Source organism: Dendropsophus ebraccatus, chromosome 7 (assembly GCF_027789765.1).
Source record: "Dendropsophus ebraccatus isolate aDenEbr1 chromosome 7, aDenEbr1.pat, whole genome shotgun sequence".
Classification (NCBI taxonomy): Eukaryota; Metazoa; Chordata; class Amphibia; order Anura; family Hylidae; genus Dendropsophus; species Dendropsophus ebraccatus.
In genome coordinates, this window is record NC_091460.1 from 63,916,587 (window position 1) to 63,941,574 (window position 24,988).

At 39.9% G+C, this 24,988-nt stretch overlaps 1 protein-coding gene across 2 annotated transcripts in view; it reads right to left on the reverse strand.

Annotated features, from left to right (window-relative positions):
• SGCZ (sarcoglycan zeta) overlaps positions 1–24,988 on the reverse strand; it is a 656,134-nt gene that overhangs the window by 36,357 nt on the left and 594,789 nt on the right. For both annotated transcript variants that reach the window (XM_069976548.1, XM_069976549.1), the window contains 2 exons: positions 15,516–15,603; positions 117–239 (listed from right to left, as the gene is read on the reverse strand). In XM_069976548.1, coding sequence (XP_069832649.1) covers positions 117–239; positions 15,516–15,603 — 211 coding nt within the window. The remainder of the gene's footprint in view (positions 1–116; positions 240–15,515; positions 15,604–24,988) is intronic.

Consider the following 24,988-nt stretch of genomic DNA (forward strand, 5'->3'; position numbering starts at 1 on the left):
GAGTTTTACTGTGTGTGCTTCTAATACGCCTTCTCTGTTGACACAGAAGCTGTGCCTAAATGCCAGCTGACTTTAAAAATCTTCTCTTAATATAATGTGTGTTTGCAAAGCTTTACCTGTGACTCTGAGTCTATCAGCACCAATAGTGATTTCCTCCTCATCAGCTGAGAACAGCATCTTCCCGTCCTCATTTGACTTTACTTCAAATCTTTTACACTGTGCTTCCACAGAATCTGCACCTGCATTGCAAAAAGAGGATAAATTCATTTAAAGAAAAAAATGTATCAGAGTGGATTTACTAAAGGACCAGCAAAGTGCTGATTTGATAGATGGTGTGCACTTAGCATTACTTAGCAAGGCATGACTTTGGCTGAGCATAACTGATGGGTAAACTGTCAAGATACCAGTAAAAAAAAATTGCTATAGCTGTTTACAAACCATAGACTTTCTAAGAGAACATTTCGTAAGATCTCCTTTATATTTTAAGTGTATGTAGGTTTTGATTTTTTTTTTTTAATTCAAATAAATCTTTCTAAGCAGAATTTTTCACTAGGTTCATGCTTTTTCAAATGAGGGCAGCATAAACTAATGACAGAAATGCTAAACACAGCAGTGTAATATTTACATTTTTCTGTTCAGCCATTCTTCTGATATGCAGGAAAATGGGCTTCAGCCATACCCCTCCCTTCATCATCCAGCTGCTGATTGGCAGCTGTCTGCCTATACACAGTATACATAAAAAACCTCCAACACCACGAATCACGGATCAAGGGGCGCAGGTCCAGAAGGAAAAGATAAAGATGACGTGTAAAATAAATTAAATTTAATGAGACTCAACGCGTTTCGGAACCGCACCGGTTCCTTTCTCAAGAGTCATGACTCATGAGAAAGGAACCGGAGCGGTTTCGAAACGCGTTGAGCCTCATTAAATTTAATTTATTTTACACGTCATCTTTATCTTTTCCTTCTGGAACTGCGCCCCTTGATCCGTGATTCGTGGTGTTGGAGGTTTTTTATGTATATCATTCCCTTGGGATAGCGGGAGTGGCTGCGGTCTTTTATACATGCTTTGATGAGTGTTGTGCCTCTATCTATAGCACAACCCCACCAGGTGAGGGTCTCCGTACACGCTGTTTCCTCCCTGTCTTTATACCTTTGATCTGCTGTCCCCTTGTATTTTATTTATACACAGTATAGACAGACAACTGCCAATCAGCGACTGGTGGGCAGAGGAAGCTAGTGCTCATAAATATCCAGGACTACTGGGAACAAGCATATAATGGGAGGGAGTAGTGTGTGGTGTTTAGAGTTCTCATAATTCAGTAGTATATCTCTGAATCAGCAGCACAGAACAATGTGGGTGATATATCATTCTGTTCAGCTTTGCCTACTGGCAGAGTCTCTTAACCGCTATATCACATTATTAAACCATGCAAATTTGTAAACAAAAGAAACTAAAACAAAAAATGAAACTTTCTAGTGTTTGTTCTGCCTATAAAGTTTACTGTAACCTCCTGTACCTGACATGACATCTAAATTAAAAAAATTTTTTTAATGTGCTTATATACATTAAAGGAAAGTAAGCAAGCTATTTCATGTATATGGGGTTGTTCTAGTTCCCTTCCAATGACAGATGTCGGGGGAAATAATGTCCCAAGCCAGATTTACCCATGCTTCTCAATCTGTGACAGTCTCAGACTCTGAGCTGGTATCAATTTACATCTGCTAACATAATCATAATAAGTCCTTGTCCTGACCTGCACCCTGCCCGCCCACCCAGTAAGCAGGCGTTATTGAGTAGACCATATTGTTTGCACGAAAATATGTACCTTTTGTCAGGTACATGTAAGGTGCAATATAAATTCCCCCCAAGTGTGTCAAGAGCCTCTGTGCATGTACTGCTGACACACATTGGTGCTACTAGCCTCTGCTTTGTAAATGTTTCTGGGAGAAGTCTGCCCAGACTACACCATTGGCCAGGAGGCTTGGCATTTGTGCGTAAAGCAAGAAGACATTCCCCAGTTTCTCTGCAGAAACTACATTGTAAGGACCTTCCTATTTTGAGCACCAACCTAATCTAAAGACTGTTAAAGGAGGAGCATCAATGCAAGTTGAATTGTCTGCTGCAACCGAAAAAAGCAAATGCACATCATAAAGTATGAAAATTCTTTTTTTAGTACCTTATCGGTGCCGGCACTGGGCACTTTTTTCAAGATGCTGCTTAGTTCTTGTACTCTGCACCGTTTTCCTGTTGTGCTCCGGCCTGGCTCTATGCACTAGAGGTGGGCCCTGGGACACCAGTGTGACATTATCCCCTCCACTCTGTGATGTGACCATGCTTGGTTCTAATTGGGGGAAAGTCATCGAGGGGATGTTGTCACACTGGGGGCTATGGGGCCGCCTCCAGTCCATAGAGCCGGTCCGATGCACAACAACAGAATGGCATTGAATGCGGGAACTGGCCAGTGCTAAAAAACTGGACAGTACTAAAAAAAAGATTCCGTACATTTACTTAAAGGGAACCTTCCTCCTGGAATTAGAGCCATGTTTATTATCTTCAGTTATAAAGTAATATAGTGTTTATTTGGCTATGTTTATAGGAGTCGCTCAAAGCCACACTTGGAACCACTAGGTTAAGACCACTTTTAGGCCATTTAAAGAATCTTCAGTCCTGCCAACCCACTATTCCTATATCCTGTTCTATGAATATGTTGTAAACATGTATTCTGGTAAGTAAAAAGTGAAATACATAAAGATAACCAAACTAGGCTTTCAATTACTATATCTTAGTTTATTAGCACTTATATACACAGCTCATATGTCTGTTTATTTTTTAAACAGTAGATGCATATTCTGCCTTTTGTAAATGAATGGAGCACTTCCCATAGTGAGTCTATACCATTTAATTCCAGAGGTGTAACAGAGGTCAATATGGTATTGATCTACACATAACATATATACAAGTGTGTTGGCCACTCATCTCAATGACTGTAGTAAATGTAATGCAGCTAATAATTGATGCTTTGTACAGCAGATGCTTGGAAAGAAGATAAAAAGGCACATTGTACACAGGATAACACTCAAGAGCCAAGTCAAATTAATGAGGCGATTTTATGAGTGTGTTAACAAAGCAATATTCTTTAATTTTAACCTCAAATGGAAAGGATTTGTGAATAGATACATCCACTTTAAATCTCCATAAAAGGTCTAGAAGTAATGGACAGTGAACATGTTTCAAGCATTGGTTTATTGAAATTATCTATCACTAGACACTAATGAAGTCATAATCTGTTAAGTCCTTTCATTCAGATGAAACAAACATCATCTGGATGGACAGCAGTGAACAAAAGGCAGAAATTCTGTGTATTAGAACAGTATCAAAAGCGAACAATGTAATATTCTAATCTTTATATCTGGCCCCAAATTACAAGGTGACCTTAAATGGAAACATGTGCAAAGCTGATTACTGTTATTTATTATGCTATGAATGAAATATGTCTTGTACTTACTAACGTTATAAAGACCTCTTTATTTATTTACAGTGGTCCTCTATAGAGATGAGCGAACCTCGAGCATGCTAGCGGTGGCTGCTGAAGTTGGATGAAGCCCTATGGCTATGTGGAAAACATTGATATAGTCATTGGCTGTATCCATGTTTTCCAGACAACCTTAGAGCTTTATCCAAGTTCAGCAGCCCCTGCTAATCAAATTCCGAAAGTTCGGGTTCAGATGGACTCGAACCCGAACCCGGTTTGCTCATCTCTAGTCCTCTACCTTTTTCTCCAGAATGCCCTCAATTTATGAGACGCCTTCTCCTTGGAGGATCATATAACAATATAGGCGAATAACACTCAAAAGTTATAGAAACAGCATTTAAATGTTTCAGTATAAATATGGCTTAGTCAATTAGCAAGTGATATATTGAGGTTGGGGGGCAATACCCCCAAATCCATTGGATTCTAATAGCTATGTGCCTTCACCATTCATCTCTCTCTAATCCTTCCCATATCTACCCAAAAGCAAGACATGGAAGTTGATGAGATTAAAAGCATCAATTGTATATCTGAGAATATAATTGCACAGCTTTTACTAATGTTCAAGCGGTCAAAATTCCATGTAAGCATAGCTATCTAGAGGTAATGTTATAGTTGAATGTAGATGCTTCATAACAGTAAAGGAGTTGGATGAGCATCTATCTATCTATCTATCTATCTATCTATCTATCTATCTATCTATCACCATGTAAAGTCTGCAGCACGCCAGCTCAAGTGAAAAAAGAGTTTATAAAAAAAAAATGTGCAAAACAAACAGGATGCAACGTTTTGATTCTCTCACAGAACCAAAACGTTGCATCCTGTTTGTTTTGCACATTTTTTTTAACCCTTTGAGGACCAGGCCCAAAATGACCCAGTGGACCGCGCAAATTTTGATATTAGTGTTTTCGTTTTTCCCTCCTCCCCTTCTAAGAGCTTTAGCACTTTCAGTTTTCTATCTACAGGCCATGTAAGTGCTGTTTTTTTACAGGAATAGTTGTACTTTGTAATGGCGTCTTTCATTGTACCATAACATGTATGACGGAATCCCAAATATATTATTTATGAAGATATAAATAGGTAAAATCGTAAAAAAGAATGCAATATGGTAACGTTTGGGGGGGTTCCTGTGTCTACGTAATGCACTATACGGTAAAAGCGACATGATACCATTATTCTATAGGTGAGTCCGAACACAACCATATGCAGGTTACACAGATTCTCTAATGTTATATATATTTTTATTTATGAAATCCTTTTTTTTGGCAATTAATTATTAATAAAATGGGCCTATTGTGACACTTATAACAGTTTTATTTTTTCACCTATGGGGCTGTATGGGATGTCATTTTTTCCGCCATGATCTCTAGTTTTTATTAATACCATATTTGTGAAGATCGGACGTTTTGATCACTTTTTATAGATTTTTTTAAATATATAATGTAACATAAAATCAGTAATCCGCGCACTTTTTTCCCTCTTTTCGTGTACGCCATTCACCGATCACAATGACGCTTGTTATATTTTAATAGATCGGACAATTATGCACGCTACAGTATATTATATGTTTTATTTATATAATGGGATAGGGGGGGTTATTTCAACTTTTATTGGGGGAGGGGTTTTGGGGTAGTGTAATAGTGTTTTGAAATTTTTTTTTTACACATTTAAAGTCCCTTTGGGGGACTTTTACATACAATAGTGTGATTGTACACACTGATCACTGCTATGCCATAGGCATAGCATTGATCAGTGTTATCGGCGATCTGCTCATTGAGCCTGCCTGTGCAGGCTCAGTGTAGCAGATCGCCGATCGGACCGCACGGAGGCGGCGTTTAAGGAGTTAATGACACGCGGCAGCATGATCGCTGCAGCGTGTCATTACCGGTGAGGTCCCGGCTGCTCACTGCAGCCGGCCCCCACCTCCTATGAAGCGCTCTCCGGAGCGGAGCTTCATAGCGGGAGAACCACCCAGGACCTAGTTACGTCCAGGGTCTTCTGGTGACAGACTTCCATGACGTAACCCTATGTCCTGGGTCGTCTAGGGGTTAATAAAACAACTCTTTTTTCACCACTTTTCGTGGTTATATACTGGGTTAGGGATGCACAATGCACCGAAATATCGATACTACAATCGATATTTCGGGCAAAAATACAATTTGATACCAGGATTTCCTGGCATGGATACTTTATGTGAATAAGCTGCATATTAACGCAGCTTATCATAAAGTATAGCGCAGAGAACATGGCCGGCGGCTAGTTGAGCGCCGGCCATGTTCTCTGAGTGCTGCCCTCTGCCCCCTGATGTCACCTCCTTGACCCATCCCTCCCTCCGCTCACTGCAGTGATAAGTTATAGCCGGCACACAGCCATCGCATGTTCCGGCTATATAACTGTCCAGATGCCGCTGTCACACTGACAGCGGCATTGCCCCCCTCCTGAGCTGTCCCAGAAACAGTGGGGGTCAACTACTAAGTGCAGCAGACCCCCGATGCTAAGTCACACCTCAGCCTCTTTTCCATGCTGGAATGCAGCCGGCATCTAGAGGAACTGACCTGCCCAGCACATTAACCCTTTCCTGTAGGTCCAGATGTGGCAGCCTTCATCAGCTCCCTGCAGTGTGGGAGTTGTAGTCTGTACCCCATAGTCCATACTGATGCCATGTGACTGTGGCAGAACACTATGTCGTTTATATAATGATGATCAATCCCTGTACAGCACTGTAGAATATGCTGATATCCCATATGTACAGAATATACTGATATTCTATAGTGCTGTACAGGGATTGATCATCACTCAGCGATCCCCCTGGAGTTCACATGTTTGTGACCATAGCCTAAGGGCCAGTTCACAGCGTAATTCCGTGGCAGAATCCCGCGACGTCCAGTGTGCTGCTTTGTGTGAATGGGAGTGCGTGCGCTTGTCTGCTGCCGCCGCTCTCCGCTCAATGATCTAAAATGTTAGTTCTTTGAGTGGAGAGGAGAGGAAGCGGACGAGTGTGCTCTCTCCCATTCACTCAAAGCAGCACACTGAGCTTGGCGGGATTCCGCAGCAGAGATCCGCCGTGGAATTACGCCGTGTTTACTCAGTGTGAACTGGCCCTTAGGCTGTATTCACACGTTCCATGTTCCGCACGGAGCACGGACGTGGAATGCCTGTAACAGACTCTCCCCCGCCCGGGCAGCATCTGTGATAAGATGCTGAGAGCGGGGGAACTGTACGGATATGCACCGCGTTGTAATGAATCAGCGGCGCATATCTGTACAGTTCTTCCGCTACCAGCATCTAATTACAGATGCTGCCCGGGCGGGGGAGAGTCTGTTACAGGCATTCCACGCATTCTGCTCCGTGCAGAATGCGTGAATGCAGCCTAAATATGCGCACACATCCTTGCTGTGAATCTGTCAGATGCAATTCAGGTGCATAGAAAGATGCTTCAATGGGCCAAACGTGGTCAGCTAAGGTTTGGCTCATTTCCCATATGTACACTTTTGAGCCCAAGTCAAAGTGTATATGTGTGGAAAACCACCTGAATATAGTCACTACCCCCAGCATAGCCTCATAGCTGAAATTAGACAACTACAACCCCCAGTATACCGTGATAGCTGAAATAATACAAGACAGCAACCCTAGCATAGCCTGATAGCTGAAAGATTACACAACTATAACTCTCAGCATACCCTGATAGTTGAAATATTACACAACTATAATCCTCAGCATACCCTGATAGCTGAAATATTATAGAATTATAACCCCCAGCATACCCTGATAGCTGAAATATTACACGACTACAACCCCCAGGATACCCTGATAGCTGAAATACTACAAGACTACAACCCTCAGCATAGCCTGATAGCTGAAATATTACAAGACTACAACCCCCAGAATACCCTGATAGCTGAAATATTACACAACTACAACCCTCAGCATACCCTGATAGCTGAAATACTACAAGACTACAACCCTCAGCATAGCCTGATATCTGAAATAATACAAGATTACAACCCCCAGTATACGTTGATAGCTGAAATATTACACAACTACAACCCCCAGCATTGTCTGACAGCTGAAATATTACAAGACAGCAACTCCCAGCATAGCCTGATAGCTGAAATGTTATTCCCCAAACTATAAAATGATCACAGTAAACAATGTAAGCGCTAAAAAAGCCAAGTACAGACTTGATACCAAATAAAACTGCAGATCGCAGTGCAAAAATAATCCCGCTCACCACAGCCATACAGGGCAAAACATGAAAGGTTACAGTAGTTAGAGGTTACAGCAGTCAGAGTAGTCAGAGGTTACAGCAGTCAGAGTAGGACAACTTTATTCACTTTTATTTTAAAAATGTTAAACTATCTTTAAAGTAGTAAAATAAAATAAAAAGCCCATAACCTGCTATCACCGTAATAGTGCAGACCTGAAAACCTTAACAGCGTAAAAACACTTTGGGGGGGAGGGAGGTTGTAGCTTTTTCTCATATTTAGGTATCGAATTGGTATTGGGTATCCAAACAAAAAAAAACGAGTATTGGTATCGAACTCAAAATTTTGGTATAGTGACATCACTATACTGGGGATCTCCTGCCAAGGAACTTTCTACCTCCGGTACGCGCATCATTAAATTAGAAAGTGCGGCTTTCTCTACTATCTTTCTATCTATCTATCTATCTATCTAAGTGCAGTGTATTCCACTTATACATTTAGCCTTTATGTTTGGTGCATACTCCTTGAGATTTACCTGACATTCAGTATATAGTACTCTTACCATGCCGGAGGAAAAATACAAAATAAAAGAGAACCTTAGCTTTACAGTGTTCATTTTTGCCAGATAAGCCCAATTGTCTATAGGTTATCCTGATACCATCTTTTGCCTAGGTAAGCAATGCACATGGGCCAATCCATGTAAAATAAAATGTGATTTTTCAGACCAAGTCACCTTCTTCCATTCCATATGGTCCACTTCCATGCCAACATTTTCAGTGTAGATATTTTTCATGATGGATAGGCGTCGGCATAGGCACTCTTTATGTCTCAGCATGTACTTAGCCACATGCACACCAATTTATGTGTTTTGACACTTTTCTATCATAGCCAGCAGTAAAAAAAAACCAACAATTTATCCTACACTAAAGGGCTTTTAACACTGGCCAATTATTGCTTACTTGCGACCACCGACAAATCGATTAGTGTAAGAGGACACAAAGTGCTGTATCCTACAAAGTGTTTCCATTAGCCACTGTTTATTTAGGGTATATTAGGGCTTGGAAGAGGGACAGAATGGCAGAATTGCCCTTATTAGGGCTGGATCTCTGTTTGGAGGGTGAGAACTATTGAGGTTGTGGTAGGGAACAATAGGGACCGGCTACCATAACCCCTCTGCTACATACTTTTTATCCTCCCCTTAGTTTAGATTGGAGCTGATATCCAAACTCCTATGGAATCTGATTCAGATTGAAAAAGAGAAATGTCTGCAGCTGATTCTAAGACTACAGCACTGTGGGGGTGGCAAGACTTGTATTTATGATATTTTGAGCCTTATTTATGGGGTTTATGGGGTTATGATTTTTTTTTTTTAATTAGGCTGTTCTAGGACCCTTTTTACATTTACTTAATTAAAAGTTGTGTTTTATCTAATATACTTTCTCAGCAAATCAGCCTTTATATTTTGAAGTATTAGTTGGTCATTTTTAGTGACCAATACACAGTAGCAATGCTGCTGAAAACTGCAGAGACATGCTGTTTATTGCAAATTGATGGCCACGTGGTAATTAACAATGAATATACATATAATATTAAAGAGTAATATTAACAACATTATTTTAATAGCTATATTATAACAGGGCAAAGTTAAAGACTAGTCTCCACGGTATGCCATCAAAGATCTGCTGCGGTCTAGGTCTTTGCAGCCCAAAATGTACAGGCGGTATAATCTACAAAAGTGAACATTCATCTAAACAACTGAAACACAGCACACAGAATTTGTCATAGTAAACCTGCTGACATCTGTATTTTAGGTTTGCAGGTCCCTTAATCACAAACATTCACTGTAAGGAAAGAAATAAATGCTGCATTTGTCAGATTGTGGCTGAAGCTTTCCTCTAAAAGGGAAATAACAGAAATGATATTTACACATATAAATACCAAGCTGACAGGCAATGTAATTATTTCTGAAACACTCGCCATGCCATAATAACAGAAAAAATCCTAAGAAACTTTAGCCGATTAATCAATGTGCATTTTAAATTATATGGATTGCAGTTATTACATTAAACCTACACAATTCTATTAAAATCCCTCTTGACTTTTATGTCTTTCAACCATTCACTTGCAAGATGGCATAGGCTATTTAAAATTAATGATGTGTCTAAATGTCAGATGGAAAAATGCAAGAAAACTCAAATCTTAATACCCTTTCATGGTCTCAGAAGTCTGTATATCATCTGTCTACAATAATTGTTGGAAGACAGATTGAAATAATAATCTGACAAATACTGTAGCATAGTTTTCATGGTTCACCAGTCCATTTATTATTTTGTTTCAAATATAGGATTGATGCTCAGTAAAATTATTTTTTGGAATTAAATGTTGTACGGATATAACAGGCATCCGCAATGGGGATTTCAGTCTCAGTGGCTTCAGATTTGCAATAGTCTTTCCTGGGCCATCACAAATTAATGCTGGACTCCATTTACTATGACACCGGAAATGATGATCTGTCAAGGCTGCAGCCACCTGGAAAGTCTAGTCAACCAGTGTGGGCACTAGATTAGTAAAATGCCGAAATCAGGACATGGGGCAAATTTAGGCTTTGCGCTGGTATTGTATAGCTGAAGAGAATGGACTGACTTAAAGTCCTTTTACACAGGCTGCAGCAAGCGAGCACCGAACTTTGTTATCGGCGGTCACTTGCTTAATCCTTCATGCGATCTATTAAATGTAGCATTGTTGGTTGCACATCACCTGTTTACAAAGGGTCAGCTTACACAGAGTAAAACAAGCGGAATTCGACGGCGGAATTCTTCACTGCGGAATCCCACCAGCCTCCATGTCATACTGGCAGTCTATGGGAGGGCTTGCGTGCCTCCTCTCTCCAAGCCTCTCCCCAGGGAAGATTGACATGTCAATTCTTCCACACAGAGAGAGGAGGCACGAGCCCTCCCAAAGACTGTCCGCCGCAGAATTTTGCCAGTTTTACTCCGTGTGAACTGGCCCTAAGAGCAATGCGTGACCAACAATAGTGCATTTAATGGGCTGCACAAAAAAGCCATTTAGCCAAATAAGAATCATTTGCTTGCCCATCAGCTGTTATCTATTCTCTATCTATTAGCTGATATTTATTCTCTATCAGCTGATATCTATTTTAGGAATGCTGATGATAGGCCCATTTAAAAGAGACCTTACTCTTTAGTGATGAATCTCTATTATCCTATTATTTTCTTTTACTAAATTTACTGTTCTCTGTTTTCTACTTGAGCTATATGTACTATACTGCTTTAAAACTGTACTACATGTACTGTACTGTTATCTACCCGTACTAAATGTAAAGTATTGTTCAGTACCAGTGCTACATTTACTTTACTGTTTTCTATCTGAACTACATGAACTGTACTGCTCTATACCTTTTCCACATATACTGAACAGTTATAACCCAATGCCAATATATTGATGTCTTATATTGCAGTAAAATGTTTCACAATGCACTTCCAGTACTTAAGAGGTTTTATGAAGTTTATGCTTTGATGCTTTCATGAATCAAACTAATTTTGGCTGATCAAGATAGACCTAAAAAGTGATTTTATTATTATGATTGAACATTCTAGATAGTGTAGTGCTTTCTAACTGTAATATACCAATACAGGGGGGGGGCATATAAGACATGGGGGGCATTCATGACTCCGTCCCCTTTTTCTCTGCCGGATTTTACTAAGCAAGCTTAAATCACGATAAAGCAGGTGCAGGAGAAGGCCACGCAAATCTGTGCTTTCTCCCTGGGGTACACCCTGGCCACAGCCTTAATAAATTTCCCCCTTGGTGCCCAGGCTACTCCACTACCTAGGGTTCTTAGTGGACGTCTGCCAATTTTTAATTTAAATTTACAGTACACTAGCATTAACTTGCTTACAAGAAACATTCACACAAACACACACACACACACACACACACACACACACACTCATTTATTATACATTTTTGGTGCACTTTCTTCATAGTTTGTAGATTCGATCTTACAGAGAATACCCTGCTATATTTTAATATAGTATCGTGATAATAATTTAGAATAAACCACTGTAGTGCATAGTAATCACTAGATTACATGTACAGTATTCTCTTATCACATTGAGGCTATGTTCACACTACATATATTTCAGTCAGTATTGTGGTCCTCATATTGCAACCAAAACCAGGAGTGGATTAAAAACACAGAAAGGATCTGTTCACACAATGTTGAAATTGAGTGGATGGCCGCCATTTAATGGCAAATATTTGCTGTTATTTTAAAACAACGGCTGTTATATTGAAATAATGGCAGTTATTTACTGTTATATGGCGGCCATCCACTCAATTTCAACATTGTGTGAACAGAGCCTTTCTGTGTTTTTAATCCACTCCTGGTTTTGGTTGCAATACTGACTGAAATATACTGACTGAAATATACGTAGTGTGAACGCAGCCTAAATATGATAACATATAAATATAGCAGCAATAGTTTATATTGTATATACTTCTAGCATTATCTCTGCAAATCCCTATATGCATAACTGATTTTTATTCCACATTCTTGCACTTAGCTCATCACCAAGACATCAGCAGGAAATGAGCGCTTTTGATTTTGTGTGAAGCAGTAAGATTGTTAGAGTATGATTATGAGGGTTGGACTGGCGGTCAAAGGGACAGGGTAATTATAATGTGAGAAATGGAATGAAAGGAAATAGAAAGGCATAGCTGGGCATATTTATTCTTCATTTATATGTTCCATATTTATTACTGACATATGCTTTTTTATATACATACATATTTTATTATCACATTTATTCATCTATGCATTTATCTTTTTATTATTCATAAGTTTTTACACATATTTTCCATTTGTTCCACAAAAGTACAAGATGTTTCTCATATATACTTCATGTTTTAATCAGTTTAGCACATTTGTATTACTTTTACTTCTTGATTCTAATACTTACCATCAGTAGCGGATTACAACAGATCTGTTTTGGGCGGTAGCCAGGGACCATGAGCTCCTGGGGCACCAATGGCCGCCCAAACAGACTTATACTTTCAGTGATATATTGGCTCCTGGCTACAATTCTGCCATGATTTGCACACAAAAAAATAAAAATAAAAATGTGCTGTTTCTTTTACCACAATTTGCACAAATCAGGGCAAAACTGCCACCAGGAGATAATTAAGTAGCATTAGAGAACATACTCAAGGACCTTAACATGTGACTATGATGTGACCCAAGGTCCTATATAGTCTGCACTTTGGAGGAGAAAGAGTAAAGCTACAGGTATGTGGAGAAGGGACAGGGAGTACAATCAGTAGAGAGAGGGGTACAGGATGACCTGTCTGGGGTGGGGGCAGGAGAGTTCAGGGTGACCAGTCTAAGGTGGGGGCAGGGAGATACAGGTTGATAAGTCTAGGGTGAGGGTAGGGTCACAAGAGCAGTATCATAGGAGCAGTGTGTGTGTGTGTGTGTGTGTGTGAAGAAAGGGGAAATTGAGCCCCAAAATTAATTCAGAACCCAAATTACATCAGAGTTTGTATTTAGGGGCCTGTTTGAGATCTGGAATAATGTAAATTGAATAATGAGGGAGGGGGTAGTACATTGCTTTCCTTGACTTAGTCTTATGTTTCATCTTTTGCTACTAAATATGCACTTAAATGAGTCTGCATTGTTAGGCTTTTATCTATTATTATGCAGGGAACTTGCTGTACCAGCAAAATGACAATCCGCCTGTCAATCATTCAATTTCCATTATGGACAGCAGTGGACTTCGGTAGATCAGGGGCGTAATATTAATTTTCTCCCAGGACAGCAGTGGACATTGATAAATGAGCACTGAGTGAGTTATTAAGATGGACACTGTGTTCACTGTGACTGCCTATAATGCACACCCAGCACCCAGTGACTTGATATAATGAGTCAGATCGCTGTTAATGTACTATATACAAATGAATTGAAGCTATGTATGTTTTGGAAATCGAAGGACAAAGACTTGCTAGCACCTAGCCATGGTGTGAAGACCATCTTGCGTCTGTCCGATACACTGTTGTGACGTTTTTTCTTTCTTGTTTATTTGTATGTTGAAGATTTTTGTTGCCTTTATGGTGGAAATTGCAGAAATTATATATAAAGAGAAACAAGTTTTTGGCAAACGTGAAGTTGTAGTGTCCCATTACTTATTGCATTGGACTTAATACCAAGTTAGCAGCTTGGTTTGGGACTTGGTCACACAGTGTACATAGCACCAGCGGTATTTTTCTATATGCATGTTTTGGAAATACTATTTAGCAGTTTGTGGTTGGAGAAACACATTATATTATATTCTATACAGAGTGATGAATTAGATAAGAGTAGAGTAGCCTAAAAAATGAAAATACATTAAATAAAAGGTCTTGGAAAAGTTAAAGGCCCAGATTCAGCAAGGTTTTTTTAAAGTTTTTATTTGCACCAACTTTAAGTTGTTGTAAAATTAGCCACTCTATAATTTAATACACTCAGTGTAAAGCTTTTTTGAATCTAGGCTTTTTTTTCTATGTTATTCTCCATCACATGGTACATAAAAGCTTACGTGACATTTAAAAAAAATAAATAAATAAATTGGGTTCTGTGTGGGTCTAATCAGTGTTGGCTTTCTTTCTTGCATGTTTTAAAGAAGCAAAGAAAGTACTGGTACAGTTACCACTGTCAATTGTCTGTGCTAGGCCTCTCAGGGTTTTGAAGGGAGTCTAAGTGCTGCTGTTGCCCCTCCAGCTGGGGGTCGAAGAGTGTCCGAGTGCTGCTGCTGCTATGTCCTCCAGGTGTCTGCTTCAGGCTCCTATGGGTCGAGGAGAGCCCGAGTGCTGAAAATGCCCCCTCAATGTCTATGTTTAGGCATTTTTGGGTTTTGTAGTTCTTAGACATTGACCCTGATGGTGCTGTTACTTTAGAATGTCTACTGCTGTCCTGAGAGAAAGCATAGTTTTACGCCACTGATCGACCATCCTCCAATGATGTCCATAAAGAAAAGGTAAGTATATGCCACTGAGCCATGGCACATTTTTTTGGGATTTAGACACTTAAAGTGACACTGTCACCCCCTTTGTGCATTCTGACATCTCTACACAGGTGTAAAGGGTAAATTTAGTATTTTTCATACCTTATTTCATATCATACATCATGGTGCTTGTTGCAAGTAAAAAGTGTCCTTTTATCAACTGCAGATTGTATTAAGTGGGAATGGTCTCGTGGGATTAGCGCCACTTATCCCCGCCCACAACAGCACGGTTGGCCCTAGACCTCTCGGCCAGCCTGTTCCAATGGCCGGCGAGGGGGGGGGGGCAACTGTGGCGATGGGCGGGGCTAAGTGACGCTACTGCCGCGAGGCCCCGCCCACTTAACACAACCTGCAGTTGATAAAAGATGACTTTTTACTTGAACAAGCACCATGGCGTATGATATAAAATAAGGTATGAAAACCGCTAAATTTACCCTTTACACCTGTGTAGAGATGTCAGAATGCAAAAAGGAGGTGACAGTGTTACTTTAAATAGCCTGCATTCATACATTTTATATAAAAAATATATATATTGTTCAGCAGACTTCTTATCATCTACTGCAAGATAATATCATCTGCTGCTAGGTGCCCCTTGCTTCCTGGAGTTCCACCATCTGGTCAGTTTAACTCGCTTAAAATTGAACATATGTTTTAAATACTTTTTAACCCATACTTTATTAGAATAATTAAATTTTTAAGGAGATTTAGAGAAGACTCACCCACTACCATTTGACCTGTTAAATGACCGTTCTGGTTTCTTGCATTCACTGTTACATTCCTGTCTGACTGTAACACCAGTGGGCTGTCCTGCAACATAGAAGAATAATTTTCTAAGAATGTGCACCTTTTTTTCACATATGATTTTTTAAACAACAATAGCATTACAATAGTAAAGAGATAGGGAAAATTTACTTATCCTATTCAGACATTACAAAATACAAACCTAGACTAGACAGTCAAAAATATGTTAGATTTATCACTATTTGGCTTACTTTATCCCAAATTGTTATACATCAATTTTAACACAATTAGTGGAACACAAAGTCCGTAAGCAAATGTAAAGAAATAATGTGCATTATTGTACCAATCATGTGTCAATAATAGCCTTAGTTTATACATCGTTTTTTTTTTTCTTCAGTAAAGAACGGACGCTGATTGCAATAGCACCAGCGACTGTTCTTTACTGCAGGGGCGGCATTGCGTTGAAGTCAATGCAATACTGCCCACTGTGTTCACATATTTTTTTAACGCCCGTTCTTTAGAAAGGGCGTTAGAATAATATGCCTGTCAATTATTTCCGAATGCTGTTCACTGAACAGCAGCAGTTCCCACAATGCAATGTGCAGCTGTGGCCGTACATTACATTAAATTGAAGTGAATGGCTAATTGATTTGTGGGCGCACTCAACGGTGCCCACAAATCAATTGTGAAAAAAAAAAGTTCCTGCAGCGGATACAGAAATATCGGATACACGAACGGGCTGAGTGCAGCCCGGCAGCCGGCTATTAAACGATGTGTGAACAAAGCCTAAGGCTATGTTCACACAAAGTCAAAAATATTGGAAAGGAGGTTGATTTTCATATTTAAGATAACGGCCTTTCTTGCAGCGATTTAACTGACTGTAATGGCAATGCATTGAAGTCAATGGGAAGACGGACGTCCAATGCACACAGTGTATTGAATAACGGACGTTTTTGCCGCGGACATCAAAATTATGAACATGATCATTATTTTCAGACGTTTTTTGCAAAAGCGGACATTTTTTTAAATTAGTAGTTCACACAGTCTTCCTTTAATCACTGTTTTTTCTCCGCCTTTACTATTAAATTCAATGGACTTTTCAATTAAGACAAACCCAAACAAAGGCTCATAGTATCTGTATGATATTGTAAACATACAATCCTTTGTTGCCTGTGAGCGACTTTCTTTTTGAATATGTAATGAATTTTCAATATGTATGTTCAAATATTACATAAGCCACTAATAAAATATCGTTTAAAAAAAAAAAAAAGACAAACCCAAAGTTCAATTAGTAACCCCAAACTAAAATAATGTACAAACACCTGTCATTGCAAGGGGAGGCCAGGCTGCTAAATAACGTCCGTTATTTTAGACTCAAAATAACGGACGTCATTTTAAACTGGGCTGAAAAAACAATGTGTGAACATAGCCTAAGGCTATGTTCACACTGCGTATATGTCCGGCCGCATATTTTCGCGACCGGACATATACGCGGTAAACTCCGGCCAGAGATTTACGCTACTTGCGGCCGGCTACGTACGGACGAAGGAAAAATATTTGTGAACGCTTTACGAACATTTATGGCAATGTTCACACATTTCGGTCGTATTTCTTGCGCAGTGCTACATACATGATTTTAATGTGCATCCACAGGGCGTCATGTTATTCACGCGTATCACGCGTAATGCTGTACGAACGTTACTTGAACAGTATGTATGATGTGCCTTTTTCTGGGCTACTGGAACAATATGTATCATGTGCCTTTTACTGGGCTACTGAAACAGTATATATCAAGTGCCCTTAGTGGGCTACTGGAACAATATGTAGAACGTGCCCTTAGTGGTGTTAAACAGGGACACTATAAGTCACTTGTACACACAGGGTACTGGAATGAATACACCTGCTGATGCTGATGCAGTTATCATCTATGTCTTAGCACTGAGAAGTGCTTTTGGGTTCTGTAGTAATCCTGCCTAGCCAAAACACTACTCAAACCTATCTCTCCCTGCTGCAAGATCTTTCCCTGGCTAGGTTGAAAGCTCATCTGTGGTTGAGAGGCGGGAGCCAAGTATTTAAGATTCAAGGTCATGTGGTTCAGCTATCCAATGAGGGTATACGCCGTTTTTGCGTTGCGTGCATACTCCCAGGGTCCCTCCCGGCCTCCCTGCATGGTCATTGGATTAAAAAAAGGGCCAACTGCAATGGGAGGGCTTTTGAATGTTTCCCGTGTATTCGCCTCACTACTCAATTGAATCTTTCGAATACCGCAATATTTGATCAAATACCTGCAGCACAGAGCTCCACATGTATATTACTATCTATCATCTATATGTTATTTTATCTTTATCATTTATGTAATAGTTCATATGCTAACTACATTTGATGCATTGATTGTTATATATGAAAACTTAATTGTACCAGTTCAATGCTACTTTTTTTAAAAATTGACTAATGACTATGGCAAAAAACATAATTATCAGTCCAGAGCCTAGTACAGAATAAAGACTGCGCAGACTGTAATGGGGGCCCATTAGTATTAATGATGTTCGCACACATTGAAATTAATGTTGTATGCTGCCTATTTTTCACCGCCTCCTCGAAATACATATAAATATTGATTCATTGGATCCTTGACACCATTAATCTTCTGCTGCGTGACATTGATTACCAATAATCTTTATTTTCAACTTCATTATGTCCATTTAGGATGACTACAAATTGACTATAATAAAGTGGCAGCTCTAGAGGCAATAATAATAATTACGATAATTTAGTGACCTGTTTGCATGCTGTTCCTCTACCTCTGCCAATTACTGTAGATACAGAAATCCTTGGAGCTATTTTTACCCTATGAGACACTGTATGTTTTCTAGTTAATTTGGTGAATGTAATCACTTAAATACAATAGTTAATGTCACTGTGGATTTATGTTAGATATAATGAATGCCTAAAAATGATAATGAATTGCCAAGTATAATAAATTATTAAATCAAGCAGGTGAACTATTTTATTTTTCCTTTTTAATGTTTAGGTAACATAATAAAAATATACATTATTATAATTGCATTCTTGATTTTATTCGTGTTATTATGACTTCTAGCTTTTCATTATGGTTCCTTGGGGGGGGGGGGGGGGGAAGACAAAGTTAGATCCTCATGGGCTTTCTTTCAGTGCTACTTGCTGCAAGCGAATCCTTTTTTCTACTGTATTATAATTCCTTATAGTCAGAAAGCCAGTGTTTACCACATCTCCTACACTAATGTGTTACCATGCTGATACTGTGCAAAATGTCTGCAATTATTGGATGAAACAGCCTACAGCATGTGCTGAGGGCCGATGGTTGGATTCCACCGATTCTGACTACAAAATAGACCGCTTGTAGTCAGGAGCCACTAGGCATGAAACAGGACTAAGGTGACAAAATAAATATTTGATATTATAAGATATATAGCAAAATATGTTGTTTCATACCTCAGAACTATTTTACCAAATTGTCAAAAAGTTACCCCGAACTTAAATGTTTTATTGTGATTCTGGGGGCCCAGAGACACAGGACAAGAGACGCCCTAACCCTGGCACCCGCCCTGCTGTCCCTTCCTTTTGGAGTTGTTGGCTCCTTAGCAGGCCAGCCTCAACCTGAAGACTGACCAGTATGCTGATATAAGTGAAACACAAGACGAAGACAAGACAATACGCACACAATAATAGAATAATCCACTAGCCAAGTCAAAACTAAACAGTAGTTGCGGTACCAAGTCAGGAGTCTAAAGTGGTAGTCAGAAATCCAAACCAAAAGATCAGGAAACCAGGAATAACACAATCAGGATATAAGTTCTAGCTTAGTTACATTGAAAGAAATTCTTTCGCAGGTAAGGAAACATGATAAGGGTGATAGTTTTATGGAGACTGGAGTCCCAGCCCCAGGCTTGATTTGGGGCAGAAACTCCAGCCCCCAACAGACACAGACCTGACTGGCAGTGCCGGAGGCCAGTAAGCATAACATTACACTGGACACCTGAGCTGATCGTCCGGAAGCGGTGAAGCCTCGGCAAGAACAAAGGATGACATTGCCAGCATGCATCTAGCAACCAGCCAGTCCAGACGTATGACACGCTGTCAGCGTGTTGCAAGCATCAGGGACCCCATCAGCACCTGCGGGAGCCTCACGTTATCCGCTGCTGTGACTCTTCGGTCTCCTGTGATTGAATGCCAGAAGTAATGCACTCCCCTAGAGAATGCATTGTAAAGCGTGACTTCTAGTGTTCAATCACAGTAAACAGAAGAGGAGTCACAGCAGTGGATGGCGTGAGCGTGCATGGGGTTTGAACGGTGCCGCGGGATCGGAACAAAGCCGCGCCGCAGGATATGATGACCTGTGGTGAGTATACGCACCAGCGCCTAGTGGGGGGGATTAAAATGTTTGTGAACTGCTTCTTTAAACACAGGAACAAGGGGACATGATCTGAATGAACAATCTGACCTCATAGATTGTAAGCTCTTATGAACAGGGTCCTCACTCATTTGATTTAATGGTTACATGTGTTTCTCTATAATGTCTAATTTTGTCAATGTATGTACCCCCAGATCTGTGAAATATATTGTCGCTATATAAATAAAACATTAATATTATTATGATTATTAACATAGATTAGAAGATCAGAAACAACATCAGAAACTTTATTTGCATAATATCAGGAAACTCCTATAATATCTCCTGTAATGTAAACAGATTAGCCAAGGTCCAAGTAAATTCTATCTAATAGATTTTCATAATCTTTTTATTTAACTTCCTACAATGAGCAACAATCATCTCAAGTCCTGGTGCCTTATTGTGAGGTTTTAATATAACAACATAGCACAATATACCCTCTCCAACGTTAGGACAAGACTATGAGGTATCTACATACCTACAGTTCAACAGAATAATTACGCACTTTAAAATGCTTATGTGCACCCTCCATACCTCCGGACACCACCAGTCCGGCAAACTCAGTAATATATACAAAAAATGTGACGGAAAAGGGCTCTCTCACCAGGTCACTGTAATCTTCGGGTATTTCAACCCACTGCACTCCAGAGTCCACTTGACTGCAAAATTCTTTTTTATTTTTCATTGAATACAGCAAACATTCAGTAGTACGCTCACAGCTGATGTGTCTCACATTCGGACGCCCACATACGTCCTCCTCGCGAGGACGTATGTGGGCGAGGAGGACGTATGTGGGCGTCCGAATGTGAGACACATCAGCTGTGAGCGTACTACTGAATGTTTGCTGTATTCAATGAAAAATAAAAAAGAATTTTGCAGTCAAGTGGACTCTGTGAGTATATTGTACTCCATACTGCTGGAGTGCAGTGGGCTGAAATACCCGAAGATTACAGTGACCTGGTGAGAGAGCCCTTTTCCTTCACATTTTTTGTATATAGTATCTACATACCTAAACATGTTATATAGTGCCAAGAGTGGTATCAAATACAGTAATGTCTCGTCTGGAATGCTTTTCCCTGAAGAAGCTCTGAGAAACGATTTCTCTATTACATATGCTTGGCTCCTATCTTGTCCTTGGCACATGATATTGCATGTGGGCCTGCATTTTTTTTTTTTTTTTTAGCTCTACTCCTCACGCTTTCTTTTGTTCTTAAGGGGAATAATTTTCTAAGAGAATAATGGTTGTTTTTGTTCTGATGTGAATAAATAAGTTTGTGACATTATTACATCTAGATTATATACAGTACCTGACTGATATGCACACATTTTTTCTTGAAGTTTTTCTCAAAGGATTAAAAAAAAAAAAACTATTTAGCTTAAAGGGGTAGTCCACCCAAATTTTTTTTCTTTCAAATCAAATGCTGCCATGAAGTGACAGAGATTTGTAATTTACTTCTATTAAAAAATCTCAAGCCTTCCAGTACTTATTAGCTGCTGTATGCCCAACAGGAAGTTGTATTATTTCCAGTCTGGAGAGCAGGAGGGGTTTTCTATGGGGATTTGCTCCTGCTTTGGACAGTTCCTGACATGGACAGAGGAGGCAACAGAGAGCACTGGGTCAGACAGGAAAGAAAACACCACTTCCTGCTGGACATACAGCAGCTAATAAGTACTGGAAGACTTAAGATTTTTTAATAGAAGTGAATTACAAATATCTGGCACTTTATGGCACCAGTTGATTTGAAAGAAATTTTTTTTGGGTGGACTACCCCTTTAACATCCTTTTTTTCATACTCTGTGAAGACCATATTATTCCCATATTTTGTACACAAAAGTGATTTACATTTATATCATGTTCATATTTATATCTGCAGTATAGGGATGGTCCGAACCTGCCGAGATTCGGGTTCGTATGAACCGTGGAGCGGGCGGATACAGCGGGAGTAACGCCTGGAAAACTGGGATACAGCCTATGGCTATGGCTGTATCCCAGTTTTCCAGGCGGTCCTCCCGCTTGATCCGCCCACTCCACGGAGCGAGCAGACAGCGGGAATCATTGCAGAGGGTTCGGGTTTATACGAACCCGAACCTCGGCAGGTTCGGACCATCCCTATACTGCAGATATAAATGAACATGATATAAATGAATACGAACCCGAACTGAACTCTGTTCAGACCATCCCTACTGCAGTACATTTGAAATACAGAGAGCAATACATACATAACTAAAACATCACAGTGCGCGCGCGCACACACACACACATACTGAATCAAATATAAAACTAAGCATATCTATCTATCTATCTATCTATCTATCTTTCTCAAAGCCACACTTTGTGCAAAATGTTAGACTTTTGCCCTTTTTACTTTTATCTCTCTACTTTGATAAGAAAAATGGTAAGAGGTTAGCCTATGTCTTTTCAATAAATTTGATAGTGTTGATATGTATTAATTATACTTACTTTTTGACTTTAACTTTTAATGTCAATTGGCTGGTACATGCAAACACCTCCTAAGGGTGGGTTCATACTACGGAATTCTCGCAGACAATGTCCGCGGAATTCCATCGTGTGTCCGCGGGCTCGGGCACGCGCCTTTCCGCCGGCTCCATAGGCATCACTCTATGGGCCGGCGTATTCCGCTATCCGCCGAAAGAAGTGACTTGTCTTGGGATTTTGAGACAGAATCCGTCCGTATTCAATGGCAGACTCCAAGTGAATTTCACTTCTCAAATTACATTGAATAACTCAGAAACAGTTAAAGCTCTCCGCTACTGTAATGACAAAGCCATGTCAGTCCAATAGCGTAGTGCTTCAGCTTGTTTGGAGCCCACTGTATCATAATGAATTACGATGCAGGGAGTTCCTTAGGAGGTGAAAACTTCAGTTTGTTTAGTGCTACAGTATATACCGTCAGCCTACAGACGGTACTGTATATCAAGGAAGTGTGAATGAGGCCTTAATGGTTGCATAATTTGTAACATGATTTCACCACCTTGAAGAGATATTTGAACTATGTGCCATTACTGCAGAGATCAGTGGGGGACCACAAAAACTCTGCTGTTCAAAATGATTGAAGGTTGAGTAAATAATTTTCTTAAAATGTACCCATCATGTAAAAATTAAACAAAAAACAACTTTTGGCATCCTAGAGACACATCAAATGTTTTGATAAGTGAAGGTCTGGGTGATCAGACCTTTAGTGATCATTTGAACCAGCAGGGAAAAGCCTGTGGCTAAGTGTTTCTCCCCATCTATCTTATTACAGGAGATGATCCCAAAGGCTGGTTCCAATTATCACTCTGGGTATGAACACTCAGACCCCCACTCAGCAAAACATTTGACATGTCTCTAGGGTGCCAGAAGTAGAGATGAGCAAACTGAACTTCACAAACCGGTCCAAGTTGGTGGACGTTCAATTTAATACACATAGAAAACAAAATTAAGGGTGTGCCCACCTGTTCGGGATGGGGCAGCACTGTGGCTAGTGATTGTCTTCGCGGGCTGTCACTCCCAAGACGAGAGTGACAGCCACAATATATAGGAATAAGCGCTGTTGGTATTCACACAGTGTTTGCTTTGTAAAGAGCTTTCTTCCGATCCTCCCGTTCAAAAGAGCTAATTCTTTGTGCAAATAAGAATAGTTCGAGCCTCGCGTAAGTGGAGTAATTGTACGCTTTTAGCATAGAGTGACAGATAGGAGGCTTTAGGGCAATGTGGTTACATTTGGTTACAGTGGTCTGCCTATAGGGGTCTGTTCAGACAACCAGGGGGAGCCAATAAATAGAGGTGCACAACACTTATGAGGTACAGATCTTTTAATAAGATATTTGGGAATATAATTTACACTACAATTTATGATCTGTGTAGTGAGCCTCTTTTTATCTCACAATCTATTTTCCTGGCAGTAGGATCACACACTGTATATCTTATGGTTAACTGTGGCATATCCCTAACCTTGTTTGCTGTGATCTACGTGAATGTAGATCACAACAGCTGAAGCTTTTCTGCTCATAGCAGAAGGCTGTTGCAATGTGCATTCATGTGCTGTAATCTATGGCAAACACTTATGCAATGTTTTTTATCCTACGCTGTGTATTAGGCACTTCACAAACACACGTGGTGTTTGGGAAAGATGAGGTTTCTCATAATAGGTAGGCCCATCTTTTGGTTGAATGTTCTTTTCCTCTCCTTATCCAAGTTGATGAGGTCTGCAATATAGACATTTTCAATAATAATTGTGCTTTTTAAAAATTTTATATATTTTTTTTTACTAATATATCAAGTATTCAGTTAAGTTTGTATGTTTGTTTCAGAGAACATGTTTTTGTACTGAATTTGGCTCATTGAGCAAGCCTACTGTACAAATATGTAACCACATCCAAAAATAGGTGTGGTTTTCTTGGTTGTATATAAGGGTCCTTTTACACAGAAAGATTTATCTGACAGATTTTTAAAGCCAAAGGAATGGATTTTCTTTTATTATAATAAATCTGCTGTATTTGATATACCAATTATCTACTTCGCGATGCTGCTGAGCTGGTCTTATATGTCCACCTGCGTTCAACCTAAGGAGGAATCCATTCTGCACTTTTTAACATGGTCCGGGTTAGCTCTGGCTCTCTGCCTCTACGCCTTGGAAGTCTGCAGTGGTGATCCTCCAAGGGCTTCAGTGCCTTTTCTATAAAGTGGGTGATAGTGTTGAGTCTATCTCGTAGTAGGTGAGCGTTTCGCTTTCTCATCTGGAAGACACTTATAGAACTTTCGATATACTAAACTAGGAAGCGCCCCCTCTTTCTTTTAAACAAAAAGATAAAGGAGACAGCACATTAGTGAAAGACCAGCAGTGCCTTTGACTCACAACCTTTTGTGCAACGTTTAGTCTAAAATTCAGCCTTTTTTCAAGCAGGTCTACAATGCACTTTTTGGCCAGGTTCAGACTATGTAACTGTGCGGTTGTATTTGCGGCTGTAATTGTGCGTCGTTTGGTTTTTAACCCGGCTGGTTATAAAAATAGGGGGGAC